This window comes from Pseudophryne corroboree, chromosome 3 (assembly GCF_028390025.1).
Source record: "Pseudophryne corroboree isolate aPseCor3 chromosome 3, aPseCor3.hap2, whole genome shotgun sequence".
Lineage (NCBI taxonomy): Eukaryota > Metazoa > Chordata > Amphibia > Anura > Myobatrachidae > Pseudophryne > Pseudophryne corroboree.
In genome coordinates, this window is record NC_086446.1 from 780,933,927 (window position 1) to 780,948,565 (window position 14,639).

Genomic DNA, 14,639 nt, shown 5'->3' on the forward strand with positions numbered 1-14,639 from the left:
AAGGCAGGCCGGGGGGGTGTATGGAAAGGCAGGCCGGGGGGTTGTCTGGAAAGGAGGGCCGGGTGTGTGTGTATAGAAAGGCAGGCCGGGGTGTGTGTATGGGAAGGCGGGCTGGGGGTGTGTATAGAAAGGCGGGCCGGGGGAGTGTATGGAAAGGCGGGCCGGGGGTGTGTGTATAGAAAGGCAGGCCGGGGGGTGTGTATGGGAAGGCGGGCTGGGAGTGTGTATAGAAAGGCGGACCGGGGGGGGTGTATGGAAAGGCAGGTCGGGGGGTGTGTATGGAAAGGGAGGCCGGGGTGTGTGTGTAGAAAGACAGGCCGGGGGGGGGGGGGGGGGGGTGTATAGAAAGGCAGGCCGGGGCTGTTCATGGAAAGGCAGGCCGGGGTGTTTGATTGGAATAGGAGGCCGGGGGGGGGGGGGGGGGGGGGGAAGTATGGAAAGGCAGGCCGGGGTGGTGTATAGAAAGGCAGGCGGGGTGTGTATAGAAAGGCAGGCCGGGGGGGGGTGTATAGAAAGGCAGGCCGGGGATGTGTATGGAAAGGCAGGCCGGGGGTGTGTATGGAAAGGCAGGCCGGGGGTGTGTGTGGAAAGACAGGCCGGGGGTGTGTATGGAAAGACGGGCCGGGTGTGTGTATGGAAAAGCAAGCAGGGGGCGTGTATGGAAAGGCGGGCCGGGGGTGGGTATGGAGAGGCGGGCCGGGGGTAAGTATGGAGAGGCAGGCCGGGGGTGTGTGTGCAAAGGCAGGTCGGGGGTGTGTATGGAAAGGCAAGCAGGGGGCGTGTATGGAAAGGCAGGCCAGGGGTGGGTACGGAGAGGCAGGCCGGGGGTGGGTATGGAAAGGTAAGCAGGGGGCATGTATGGAAAGGCAGGCCGGGGTTGAGTATGGAGAGGCAGACCGGGGGTGGGTATGGAGAGGCAGGCCGGCGGTGTGTGTGTGGAAAGGCAGGCCGGGGGTGTGTATGGAAAGGCGGGCCGTGGGTGTGTATAGAAAGGCAGGCCGGGGGTGTATATGGCGTGGCGGGCAGGGGCTGTGTACGGAAAGGCAGGCAGGGGGTGTGTGTGGAAAGGCAAGCCTGGGGTGTGTGGAAAGGCGGACCGGGGGTGTTTATGGAAAGGCAGGCCGGGGGTGTGATTGGAAAGGGAGGCAGGGGGTGTGATTGGAATAGGAGGCAGGGTGTGTGTATGGAAAGGCGGGCCGGGGTGTTGTATAGAAAGGCAGGCCGGGGGGGTGTATGGAAAGGCAGGCCGGGGGTGTGAGTGGAAAGGGAGGCAGGGGGTGTAATGGGAAAGGCAGACCGGGACGGGTGCACCTGCAACGCAAACTGAACATTTTTTTACAACTATGTTTACATTTATGTTTTTGTTCTACTCTAACCGAGACTCTTATAAACTTTTATTTTCTGGCAGTGGAAACTGTCTGCGCCCACAGCCCTTGTAGAAACGGAGGAACCTGCCTGGTAAAGCCGCTCAACAAGTTTGAATGTGTCTGTCCCAAAAACTACAGAGGGACATTCTGTCAAATAGGTAAATATGTTATTTGTCTGTTTATAATTCAGGAAGTCATTATACAATCCCCAAATAAGGGACGACTCAGAGGAGGACGCACTGGCCGGGCCGGCAGATATTGCACCCCATTTATAGACCCTTAGCCGCTGGTGTTAGCGAAACGGTGTCTTTGATGCATTTGCTGTCAACAACATGTCCGCCACAGGGGTCATTCAGACAGTTTCCTCCACAGAGAACTGGTTTATTACCAGATGGTGCAGGTGTGCCTAGACACAAGGCATTGAGCAGAAGAGGGAAGTCCATCTCTCTGAGTATTTCTCAAATTCAGAAGCACCATGAACACGGCAGAACGATCTCTATAACATTTGTCTAACAGGTGCTTTGCAGAACTTACTGCCCTTTCTGCTAGCCCGTGGCACTGTGTACAACCAAGACTGCTGGTGAGATTTGAGATGACATCAACCTCCATGATATCCAGGTCCTCATCAGTATCAGAGACATCTTGGTCCAGGAGGTGGGCGCAGGAGTCAGCGTCATGAAAGTCCTTTCCACGTTTGTACACCACATCCAGGTGGTACCCTTTGGAGCTTGAATCTTTTGACAAGCAATGACTAGAGCCAACAGTTCCTTTACGGGCCCTGGAAGCAAAACCGATGGGTTTCTTACGCTGAAGGCAGACAGCATGAAGATCTTGCTGGGACGCATCGGCAGATATCACAAAAGGAGCCTTGAGATGACAAATAACAGCAACATGGCAGTCCAACCTGGTGTGTGGGGTGTTTTCTGGCAGAGCGTCCACAGTGGGAACTTGGGCCCTCATTCAGAGTTGTTCGTTCTGTAATTTTCTTCGCATCGCAGCGATTTTCCGCTAACTGCGCATGCGCAATGTTCGCACTGCGACTGCGCCAAGTAAATTTGCTATGAAGATTGGTATTTTACTCACGGCATTACGAGGTTTTTTCTTCGTTCTGGTGATCGTAATGTGATTGACAGGAAGTGGGTGTTTCTGGGCGGAAACTGGCCGTTTTATGGGAGTGTGTGAAAAAACGCTACCGTTTCTGGGAAAAACGCGGGAGTGGCTGGAGAAACGGAGGAGTGTCTGGGCGAACGCTGGGTGTGTTTGTGACGTCAAACCAGGAACGACAAGCACTGAGCTGATCGCACTGGCAGAGTAAGTCTGGAGCTACTCAGAAACTGCACAGAGAAGTCTTTTCGCAATATTGCAAATCTTTCGTTCGCAATTTTGATAAGCTAAGATTCACTCCCAGTAGGCGGCGGCTTAGCGTGTGCAATGCTGCTAAAAGCAGCTTGCGAGCGAACAACTCGGAATGAGGGCCATGATGTGGTGGGCTGCTGGAACGTGCAGTGTGACCACCACAATTCTCACAGAGTGTTTGCTTCTGCATGTGTTGCCGGGGATCACATACATGGACTGTCCTTTTAAATTCCATTGCACTTTTATTGGACCGCTGATGCAGCATACATATGTGTATAGCAGTGTCCAGTGTTAATTCCTTCTCATGTAATAAAGTGCACAAGTAACATCATTGTAAGTTCCACACACAATCCTGTCCCTGAGGAGCTCACTGGCTAATGCACCATAATCACATTTCTTTATTAGTAGTTTTTATCTCGCAGCGTACAGAGTGTCTCTGTCTTCTGACACCATGTAAAGTGGTCTGTGTGCAAATCACCACAGGACTCTGGAGATCTGCAGAAGTGTGTCTTTACCGACTACAAGTGATACTGAAAAACGGCAACAGCAGAATTTCATGTATAACAAAAACTTCCTGTGTAACAAACACTTCCGGTATTACAAGTGGATAGCAATGACACAATCCACGTGCAAGAAAGAAAAAGATACTCTCACTTTTGCGCTCAATGTCCCAGAAGTCCAAGTTTGTCCCAGTGGACAGATGTCATCCAATCAATATGAAAAATGAAAATAAAAATGCAACATAGTGTAATCCTGTAACGAAGATTGATCTTTCACCACTGTGTAACACGTAGGATGAAGGTGTTGATATAGTCCCAGATAGGAAGATCGTACATCCAACCCTTTTTCAAAAGGCACCTCGTGTAGTGTACAGGAATTAAGGTGATGAACTCTTACATGTATGCTTACTTCTGAAAGCGTGTTGAAGGCCCATAAAGGTTTCTTTAGTGATCTTCAAAACTCTTCTCACACAAACGAATGAACCACGTTATTCTCGTGACAAATAAAAAGCCAGAGATATATTCCAATTAGGAAAAAAACTCCTTTTAATATCAGAGTAGAAAAAAGTAGGAAGCAAAACAGTCATACCATATGGGGAAAAACGGGTTGGTATTCAGTAAATCAACAAACACAAACGGTTTGTGAGCAGATCAGACAGGACACACTGCGCTCCAGGGTTTGTCACACTGTGAATCTTGAAAAAGACGCTGCATAGCGTCGAAATGCGTCGACACAGTGCTTTTGGTGGGTCGCATAGCAGCCAACCATAGTGGGGTTATATCAGTAATTGATATCCGGATCCTTTGCTGATTTACTGAATACCAACCCGTTTTTCCCCATATGGTATGACTGTTTTGCTTCCTACTTTTTTCTACTCTGATATTAAAAGGAGTTTTTTTCCTAATTGGAATATATCTCTGGCTTTTTATTTGTCACGAGAATAACGTGGTTCATTCGTTTGTGTGAGAAGAGTTTTGAAGATCACTAAAGAAACCTTTATGGGCCTTCAACACGCTTTCAGAAGTAAGCATACATGTAAGAGTTCATCACCTTAATTCCTGTACACTACACGAGGTGCCTTTTGAAAAAGGGGTGGATGTACGATCTTCCTATCTGGGACTATATCAACACCTTCATCCTACGTGTTACACAGTGGTGAAAGATCAATCTTCGTTACAGGATTACACTATGTTGCATTTTTATTTTTATTTTTCATATTGATTGGATGACATCTGTCCACTGGGACAAACTTGGACTTCTGGGACATTGAGCGCAAAAGTGAGAGTATCTTTTTCTTTCTTGCAGTTTGTTATAGATTGGTGGTCTATTTGGTGCTTTTCATTTGCAGCTCTTTTTGTGCGGCGCCAGGAGAGGGATTATTTTCTATTACAATCCACGTGCAGCATACAGTACATATACTGTAAATATGTACTACCAGAGACTGTCTGTTGTGTACATACTGCCTGAGACACACTCTCTCTATCTGTATATACTGTACACACTGCACGTCTCTCTCTCTCTCTCTCTCTCTCTCTCTCTCTCCAAAAAGTTAGCAATTGGGCAAAAACATGCTGCACTGCAGGTGGGGCAGATGTAACATGTGCAGAGAGAGTTAGGTGTTAGATTTGGGTGGGTTACATTGTTTCTGTGCAGGGTAAATACTGGCTGCTTTATTTGTACACTGCAGTTTAGATTTCAGTTTGAACACTGCCCACCCAAATCTAACGCTCTCTGCACATGTTACACCGGCCCCACCTGCACTGCACATACTCTCTCTGCACATGTTACATCTGCCCCACCTGCACTGCACATGGTTTTGCCCAATTGGAAACTTTTTTTGTTTGCTAACAACTCTGAATAACCCCCTCTGTCCTGTCTTCTTGTCAAGAAGAGACTATTGTGAGATGCTTGTACAAGATGCTACTGTAACACTGTCCCCCTCCAGCGTCACACGACTGCTACAGGAATAATGGGTTTCGCTACCGTGGTCATGCCAGCTACACAGAGGACAAATACAGCTGCCTGCCCTGGGACTCTTATCACCTGCTTAGGGAAAGCGTCAGCGCCTTCATACCTGAAATATGGGAGCACGGAATAGGCGAGCACAACTTCTGCCGGTAAATAAATGCCTCAGACGCCATATGCTACAGCTCAATTATTCATCACTTAGCACATGAAATGCAGCAGCAAGCGAGACCAATTATCTGCTCATTAACGAGGGAAACATATTTATACTCCTGTGATGTAAATCTTCCTATTACACTATAGCATGTTAACGTATATTAGAATTCAGCTATTAACAGCACATACTGAATATTACAGCTCTCTCAGGGTAGGTGTATTACAGGGCAGCTCTCTCAGGGTAGGTGTATTACAGGGCAGCTCTCTGAGGGTAGGTGTATTATGGGGCAGCTCTCTCAGGGTAGGTGTATTACAGTATTACAGGACAGCTGTCTCAGGGCAGGTGTATTATGGGGCAGCTCTCTCACGGTAGGTGTATTACAGTATTACAGGACAGCTGTCTCAGGGCAGGTGTATTACGGGGCAGCTCTCTCAGGGTAAGTGTATTACGGGGCAGCTGTCTCAGGGTAGGTGTATTACGGGGCAGCTCTCTCAGGGTAGGTGTATTACGGGGCAGCTGTCTCAGGGCAGGTGTATTACGGGGCAGCTCTCTCAGGGCAAGTGTATTACGGGGCAGCTCTCTCAGGGTAGGTGTATTACAGGGCAGCTGTCTCAGGGTAGGTGTATTACGGGGCAGCTCTCTCAGGGTAGGTGTATTACAGGGCAGCTCCCTCAGGGTAGGTGTATTACAGGGCAGCTCTCTCAGGGTAGGTATGTTACAGGACAGCTGTCTCAGGGTAGGTGTATTACAGGGCAGCTCTCTCTGGGTAGGTCTGTTACATGACAGCTGTCTCAGGGTAGGTGTATTACAGGGCAACTTTCTCAGGGTAGGTGTATTACGGGGCAGCTCTCTCAGGGTAGGTGTATTACAGGGCAGCTCCCTCAGGGTAGGTGTATTACAGGGCAGCTCTCTCAGGGTAGGTATGTTACAGGACAGCTGTCTCAGGGTAGGTGTATTACAGGGCAGCTCTCTCTGGGTAGGTCTGTTACATGACAACTGTCTCAGGGTAGGTGTATTACAGGGCAACTTTCTCAGGGTAGGTGTATTACGGGGCAGCTCTCTCAGTGTAGGTGTATTACAGGACAGCTCTCTCAGTGTAGGTGTATTACAGGACAGCTCTCTCAGGGTAGGTGTATTACAGGGCAGCTCTTTCAGGGTAGGTGTATTATGGGGCAGCTCTCTCAGGGTAGGTGTATTACAGGGCAGCTCTCTCAGGGTAGGTGTATTATGGGGCAGCTCTCTCAGGGTAGGTGTATTACAGGGCAGCTCTGTCAGTGTAGGTGTATAACGGGGCAGCTGCCGCCTACTCTTCTGGGGGGTGCGGAAGAAAACCTAAGCATTTGGGAGTCCCCCTGCAACTTCCATTAGAGTAGGCCTTTATGGTTTCACTGTATCTGTGACGAGAATAAGATGTAAAATTGAATAGAAATACAGTACGTATACCTCTTGGAGCGGTTCAGACACATGCCTGTCCCATCTCTGGAGCTCTCTACCTCTCCCCCTCTAGTACTCTCCTGCCTTTCCCACCTCTGGAGCTTCCTACCTCTCCTCCTCTAGTACTCTCCTGGCAGTACGACCTCTGGAGCTCCCTACCTCTCCCCCTCTAGTTCTCTCCTGCCAGTCCCACCTCTGGAGCTCCCTACCTCTCCCCCTCTAGTACTCTCCTGCCAGTCCCACCTCTGGAGCTCCCTACCTCTCCCCCTCCAGTACTCTCTTGCCAGTCCCACCTCTGGAGCTCCCTACCTCTCCCCCTCTGGTACTCTCCTGCCTTTCCCACCTCTGGAGCTCCCTGCTTCTCCTCCTCTAGTTCTATCCTGCCAGTCACACCTCTGGAGCTCCCTACCTCTCCCCCTCCAGTACTCTCCTGCCAGTCCCACCTCTGGAGCTCCCTACCTCTCCCCCTTCAGTACTCTCCTGCCAGTCCCACCTCTGGAGCTCCCTACCTCTCCCCCTCCAGTACTCTCTTGCCAGTCCCACCTCTGGAGCTCCCTACCTCTCCCCCTCTGGTACTCTCCTGCCTTTCCCACCTCTGGAGCTCCCTGCTTCTCCTCCTCTAGTTCTATCATGCCAGTCACACCTCTGGAGCTCCCTACCTCTCCCCCTCTAGTTCTCTCCTGCCAGTCCCACCTCTGGAGCTCCCTACCTCTCCCCCTCCAGTACTCTCCAGCCAGTCACACATCTGGAGCTCCCTACCTCTCCCCCTCTAGTTCTCTCCTGCCAGTCCCACCTCTGGAGCTCCCTACCTCTCCCCCTCCAGTACTCTCCTGCCAGTCCCACCTCTGGAGCTCCCTACCTCTCCCCCTCTAGTACTCTCCTGCCAGTCACACCTCTGGAGCTCCCTACCTCTTCCCCTCTAGTTTTCTCCTGTCTGACACACCTCTGGAGGTTCTATCACCCCCCCCCCCCCCCAAGTCCCCCCCCCCTTCCCCTATAGCAGGTGGGCAGGTTGGAGGCAGAGTTTGAAACTATGATTTTGGAATTTAGGGGGATATTCTGGAAAGATAAAAGTAACATTTTGACAAAATGCAAATATTCATTTACACCTTATTTTAAAAAGTAGTAAATCATTCCTTTTGTTTTTGACACAAAGTTTTATCAGTAACTGCGTCAAAGCTTAAACGATTTTCCAGTAAATTCTGTACAACAGGAGTAACAAAAGTTTTATAAAAAGTTGCACATTTACGTTTTCTGCAATAAGAACCCTTAATGGCACTTATGAGAAATATTTCATTGACTTTTTTTGTTCTCCAGAGTCTCCCAAACATGAAAACTGAATAACACTGTAACTGACTGAACGGCTCATCTGCGTCTCCCAATTACAGCTCTAATCTCCGCTTCCTTCCCTCAGAAATCCAGATGGCGCAGAGAAACCGTGGTGTTACTTTATGAATGAGAACGGGAAGCTGAGATGGAACCTTTGTGATGTTCCGGATTGTGCAAAGAGTAAGTATGGCTCCAAATCTCAGCGTTCCCAGCCTGTGCGACCAGCTGTGCTGTGTGGGATTACCCAGTGTACACTATTCATGTCTGCGCTCTGTTCCTGCTATTCCTAATTACATACGTTTAGAAAACTTTATTCTGATGTCTCTCGTTCCTCGGCTGGTGTCATATGGGCACTTTAAAATGGCGTCACTTGCATACCAGGAATACTGGACATTCGGAAGCTGCCAGAAGCTTGCGTGGTGGCCAAACCCTTTCATTATTACACTATTAGTTTTAGTTTCTGCAACTAATTAAAACAGTGTCTCTAGGTCGACATGGTCTAGGTCGACAGGTCAAAAGGTCAACGTGAGGTTTTAAATCTTTTTTGGTGTCGTTTTCGCCGTACAGTGACCAGGAAACCCAATTAGTGCACCGTGTCCCCTCGCATGGCTCACTTCGCTCGCCATGCTTCGGGCAAGGTGCCTCGCTACGCTACCGCTGCGCTCGCCACAGGTTGCCATTCCCAATCGTAGTCCGCGTGGATCGTACTGTATAAAAATTAGTGATGTGCACCGGACATTTTTCGGGTTTTGTGTTTTGGTTTTGGATTCGGTTCCGCGGCCGTGTTTTGGATTCGGACGTGTTTTGGCAAAACCTCCCTGAAAATTTTTTGTCGGTTTCGGGTGTGTTTTGGATTCGGGTGTTTTTTACAAAAAGCCCTCAAAAACAGCTTAAATCATAGAATTTGGGGGTCATTTTGATCCTATAGTATTATTAACCTCAATAACCATAATTTCCACTCATTTTCAGTCTATTCTGAACACCTCACACCTCACAATATTATTTTTAATCCTAAAATTTGCACCGAGGTCGCTGGATGACTAAGCTAAGCGACACAAGTGTCCGACACAAACACCTGGCCCATCTAGGAGTGGCACTGCAGTGTCAGGCAGGATGGCACTTCAAAAAAATAGTCCCCAAACAGCACATGATGCAAAGAAAAATGAAAGAAAAAAGAGGTGCAAGATGGAATTGTCCTTGGGCCCTCCCACCCACCCTTATGTTGTATAAACAGGACATGCACACTTTAACAAACCCATCATTTCAGCGACAGGGTCTGCCACACGACTGTGACTGAAATGACTGGTTGGTTTGGGCCTCCACCAAAAAAAGAAGCAATCACTCTCTTCTTGCACAAACTGGCTCTACAGAGGCAAGATGTCCACCTCCTCCTCATCATCCGATTCCTCACCCCTTTCACTGTGTATATCCCCCTCCTCACAGAGTATTAATTCGTCCCCACTGGAATCTACCATCTCAGGTCCCTGTGTACTTTCTGGAGGCAATTGCTGGTGAATGTCTCCATGGAGGAATTGATTATAATTCATTTTGATGAACATCATCTTCTCCACATTTTCTGGAAGTAACCTCGTACGCAGATTGCTGACAAGGTGAGCGGCTGCACTAAACACTCTTTCGGAGTACACACTGGAGGGTGGGCAACTTAGGTAAAATAAAGCCAGTTTGTGCAAGGGCCTCCAAATTGCCTCTTTTTCCTGCCAGTATACGTACGGACTGTCTGACGTGCCTACTTGGATGCGGTCACTCATATAATCCTCCACCATTCTTTCAATGGTGAGAGAATCATATGCAGTGACAGTAGACGACATGTCAGTAATCGTTGGCAGGTCCTTCAGTCCGGACCAGATGTCAGCACTCGCTCCAGACTGCCCTGCATCACCGCCAGCAGGTGGGCTCGGAATTCTTAGCCTTTTCCTCGCACCCCCAGTTGCGGGAGAATGTGAAGGAGGAGCTGTTGACTGGTCACGTTCCGCTTGACTTGACAATTTTCTCACCAGCAGGCCTTTGAACCTCTGCAGACTTGTGTCTGCCGGAAAGAGAGATACAACGTAGGTTTTAAATCTAGGATCGAGCACGGTGGCCAAAATGTAGTGCTCTGATTTCAACAGATTGACCACCCGTGAATCCTGGTTAAGCGAATTAAGGGCTCCATCCACAAGTCCCACATGCCTAGCGGAATCGCTCTGTTTTAGCTCCTCCTTCAATTTCTCCAGCTTCTTCTGCAAAAGCCTGATGAGGGGAATGACCTGACTCAGGCAGGCAGTGTCTGAACTGACTTCACGTGTGGCAAGTTCAAAGGGTTGCAGAACCTTGCACAACATTGAAATCATTCTCCACTGCGCTTGAGTCAGGTGCATTCCCCCTCCTTTGCCTATATCATAGGCAGATGTATAGGCTTGAATGGCCTTTTGCTGCTCCTCCATCCTCTGAAGCATATAGAGGGTTGAATTCCACCTCGTTACCACCTCTTGCTTCAGATGATGGCAGGGCAGGTTCAGGAGTGTTTGCTGGTGCTCCAGTATTCGGCACGCGGTGGCTGAATGCCGAAAGTGGCCCGCAATTCTTCGTGCCACCGACAGCATCTCTTGCACGCCCCTGTCGTTTTTTAAATAATTCTGCACCACCAAATTCAATGTATGTGCAAAACATGGGACGTGCTGGAATTTGCCCAGATGTAATGCACGCACAATATTGCTGGCGTTGTCCGATGTCACAAATCCCCAGGAGAGTCTAATTGGGGTAAGCCATTCTGCGATGATGTTCCTCAGTTTCCGTAAGAGGTTGTCAGCTGTGTGCCTCTTATGGAAAGCGTTGATACAAAGCGTAGCCTGCCTAGGAACGAGTTGGCGTTTGCGAGATGCTGCTACTGGTGCCGCCGCTGCTGTTCTTGCTGCGGGAGGCAATACATCTACCCAGTGGGCTGTCACAGTCATATAGTCCTGAGTCTGCCCTGCTCCACTTGTCCACATGTCCGTGGTTAAGTGGACATTGGGTACAACTGCATTTTTTAGGACACTGGTGACTCTTTTTCTGAGGTCTGTGTACATTTTCGGTATCGCCTGCCTAGAGAAATGGAACCTAGATGGTATTTGGTACCGGGGACACAGTATCTCAATCAAGTCTGTAGTTGCCTGTGAATTAACGGTGGATACCGGAAACACGTTTCTCACCGCCCAGGCTGCCAAGGCCTGAGTTATCCGCTTTGCAGCAGGATGACTGCTGTGATATTTCATCTTCCTCGCAAAGGACTGTTGGACAGTCAATTGCTTACTGGAAGTAGTACAAGTGGTCTTCCGACTTCCCCTCTGGGATGACGATCGACTCCCAGCAGCAACAACAGCAGCGCCAGCAGCAGTAGGCATTACACTCAAGGATGCATCGGAGGAATCCCAGGCAGGAGAGGACTCGTCAGACTTGCCAATGACATGGCCTGCAGGACTATTGGCTTTCCTGGGTAAGGAGGAAATTAACACTGAGGGAGTTGGTGGTGTGGTTTGCAGGAGCTTGGTTACAAGAGGAAGGGATTTACTGGTCAGTGGACTGCTTCCTCTGTCATCCAAAGTTTTTGAACTTGTCACTGACTTATGATGAATGCGCTCCAGGTGACGTATAAGGGAGGATGTTCCGAGGTGATTAACGTCCTTACCCCTACTTATTACAGCTCGACAAGGGCAACACACAGCTTGACACCTGTTGTCCGCATTTGTGTTAAAATAATTCCACGCCGAAGAGGTGATTTTTTTTGTAATTTGACCAGGCATGTCAATGGCCATATTCATCCCACGGACAACAGGTGTCTCCCTGGGTGCCTGACTTAAACAAACCACCTCACCATCAGAATCCTCCTTGTCAATTTCCTCCTCAGCGCCAGCAACACCCATATCCTCATCCTGGTGTACTTCAACACTGACATCTTCAATTTGACTATCAGGAACTGGACTGCGGGTGCTCCTTCCAGCACTTGCAGGGGGCGTGCAAATGGTGGAATGCGCCACCTCTTCCCGTCCAGTGTTGGGAAGGTCAGGCATCGCAGCCGACACAATTGGACTCTCCTTGTGGATTTGTGATTTCGAAGAACGCACAGTTCTTTGCTGTGCTTTTGCCAGCTTAAGTCTTTTCATTTTTCTAGCGAGAGGATGAGTGCTTCCATCCTCATGTGAAGCTGAACCACTAGCCATGAACATAGGCCAGGGCCTCAGCCGTTCCTTGCCACTCCGTGTCGTAAATGGCATATTGGCAAGTTTACGCTTCTCCTCAGACGCTTTTAATTTTGATTTTTGGGTCATTTTACTGAACTTTTGTGTTTTGGATTTTACATGCTCTCTACTATGACATTGGGCATCGGCCTTGGCAGACGACGTTGATGGCATTTCATCGTCTCGGCCATGACTAGTGGCAGCAGCTTCAGCACGAGGTGGAAGTGGATCTTGATCTTTCCCTATTTTACCCTCCACATTTTTGTTCTCCATTTTTTAATGTGTGGAATTATATGCCAGTATCAATAGCAATGGCCTACTACTATATATACTGCGCACAACTGAAATGCACCACAGGTATGGATGGATGGATACGAGACAGAGGTAGGTAGAGCAGTGGCCTACTGTACCGTACTGCTATATATTATATACTGGTGGTCAGCAAACTGTGCAAAACTGAAATGCACCACAGGTATGGATGGATAGTATACTTGACGACACAGAGGTAGGTAGAGCAGTGGCCTACTGTACCGTAATGCTATATATTATATACTCGTGGTCAGCAAAATTATGCACTGTACTCCTACTATATACTACAATGCAGCACAGATACGGAGCGTTTTTCAGGCAGAGAACGTATAATACTGGTGGTCACTGGTCAGCAAAACTCTGCACTGTACTCCTCCTATATAATACTGCTGGTCCCCAGTCCCCACAATAAAGCAGTGTGAGCACAGATATATGCAGCACACTGAGCACAGATATGGAGCGTTTTTCAGGCAGACAACGTATACTGGTGGTCACTGGTCAGCAAAACTCTGCACTGTACTCCTCCTATATAATACTGCTGGTCCCCAGTCCCCACAATAAAGCAGTGTGAGCACAGATATATGCAGCACACTGAGCACAGATATGGAGCGTTTTTCAGGCAGAGAATGTATAATACTGGTGGTCACTGGTCAGCAAAACTCTGCTCTGTACTCCTCCTATATAATACTGCTGGTCCCCAGTCCCTACAATAAAGCAGTGTGAGCACAGATATATGCAGCACACTGAGCACAGATTAGAGATGAGCGCCTGAAATTTTTCGGGTTTTGTGTTTTGGTTTTGGGTTCGGTTCCGCGGCCGTGTTTTGGGTTCGAACGCGTTTTGGCAAAACCTCACCGAATTATTTTTGTCGGATTCGGGTGTGTTTTGGATTCGGGTGTTTTTTTCCAAAAACACTAAAAAACAGCTTAAATCATAGAATTTGGGGGTCATTTTGATCCCAAAGTATTATTAACCTCAAAAACCATAATTTACACTCATTTTCAGTCTATTCTGAATACCTCACACCTCACAATATTATTTTTAGTCCTAAAATTTGCACCGAGGTCGCTGTGTGAGTAAGATAAGCGACCCTAGTGGCCGACACAAACACCGGGCCCATCTAGGAGTGGCACTGCAGTGTCACGCAGGATGTCCCTTCCAAAAAACCCTCCCCAAACAGCACATGACGCAAAGAAAAAAAGAGGCGCAATGAGGTAGCTGTGTGAGTAAGATTAGCGACCCTAGTGGCCGACACAAACACCGGGCCCATCTAGGAGTGGCACTGCAGTGTCACGCAGGATGTCCCTTCCAAAAAACCCTCCCCAATCAGCACATGATGCAAAGAAAAAGAAAAGAAAAAAGAGGTGCAAGATGGAATTATCCTTGGGCCCTCCCACCCACCCTTATGTTGTATAAACAAAACAGGACATGCACACTTTAACCAACCCATCATTTCAGTGACAGGGTCTGCCACACGACTGTGACTGATATGACGGGTTGGTTTGGACCCCCCCCAAAAAAGAAGCAATTAATCTCTCCTTGCACAAACTGGCTCTACAGAGGCAAGATGTCCACCTCATCTTCACCCTCCGATATATCACCGTGTACATCCCCCTCCTCACAGATTATCAATTCGTCCCCACTGGAATCCACCATCTCAGCTCCCTGTGTACTTTGTGGAGGCAATTGCTGCTGGTCAATGTCTCCGCGGAGGAATTGATTATAATTCATTTTAATGAACATCATCTTCTCCACATTTTCTGGATGTAACCTCGTACGCCGATTGCTGACAAGGTGAGCGGCGGCACTAAACACTCTTTCGGAGTACACACTTGTGGGAGGGCAACTTAGGTAGAATAAAGCCAGTTTGTGCAAGGGCCTCCAAATTGCCTCTTTTTCCTGCCAGTATAAGTACGGACTGTGTGACGTGCCTACTTGGATGCGGTCACTCATATAATCCTCCACCATTCTATCAATGTTGAGAGAATCATATGCAGTGACAGT

General features: G+C 48.6%; 1 protein-coding gene across 1 annotated transcript in view; it reads left to right on the forward strand.

The window, feature by feature from the left end:
* Positions 1 to 3,946: 3,946 nt before the first annotated feature.
* Positions 3,947 to 14,639, forward strand: part of HABP2 (hyaluronan binding protein 2) — a 33,078-nt gene continuing 22,385 nt past the window's right edge. The window contains exons 1-3 of the mRNA XM_063963330.1: positions 3,947 to 3,968; positions 5,170 to 5,341; positions 8,195 to 8,289. Of these exons, the coding sequence (XP_063819400.1) occupies positions 3,947 to 3,968; positions 5,170 to 5,341; positions 8,195 to 8,289 (289 nt within the window). The remainder of the gene's footprint in view (positions 3,969 to 5,169; positions 5,342 to 8,194; positions 8,290 to 14,639) is intronic.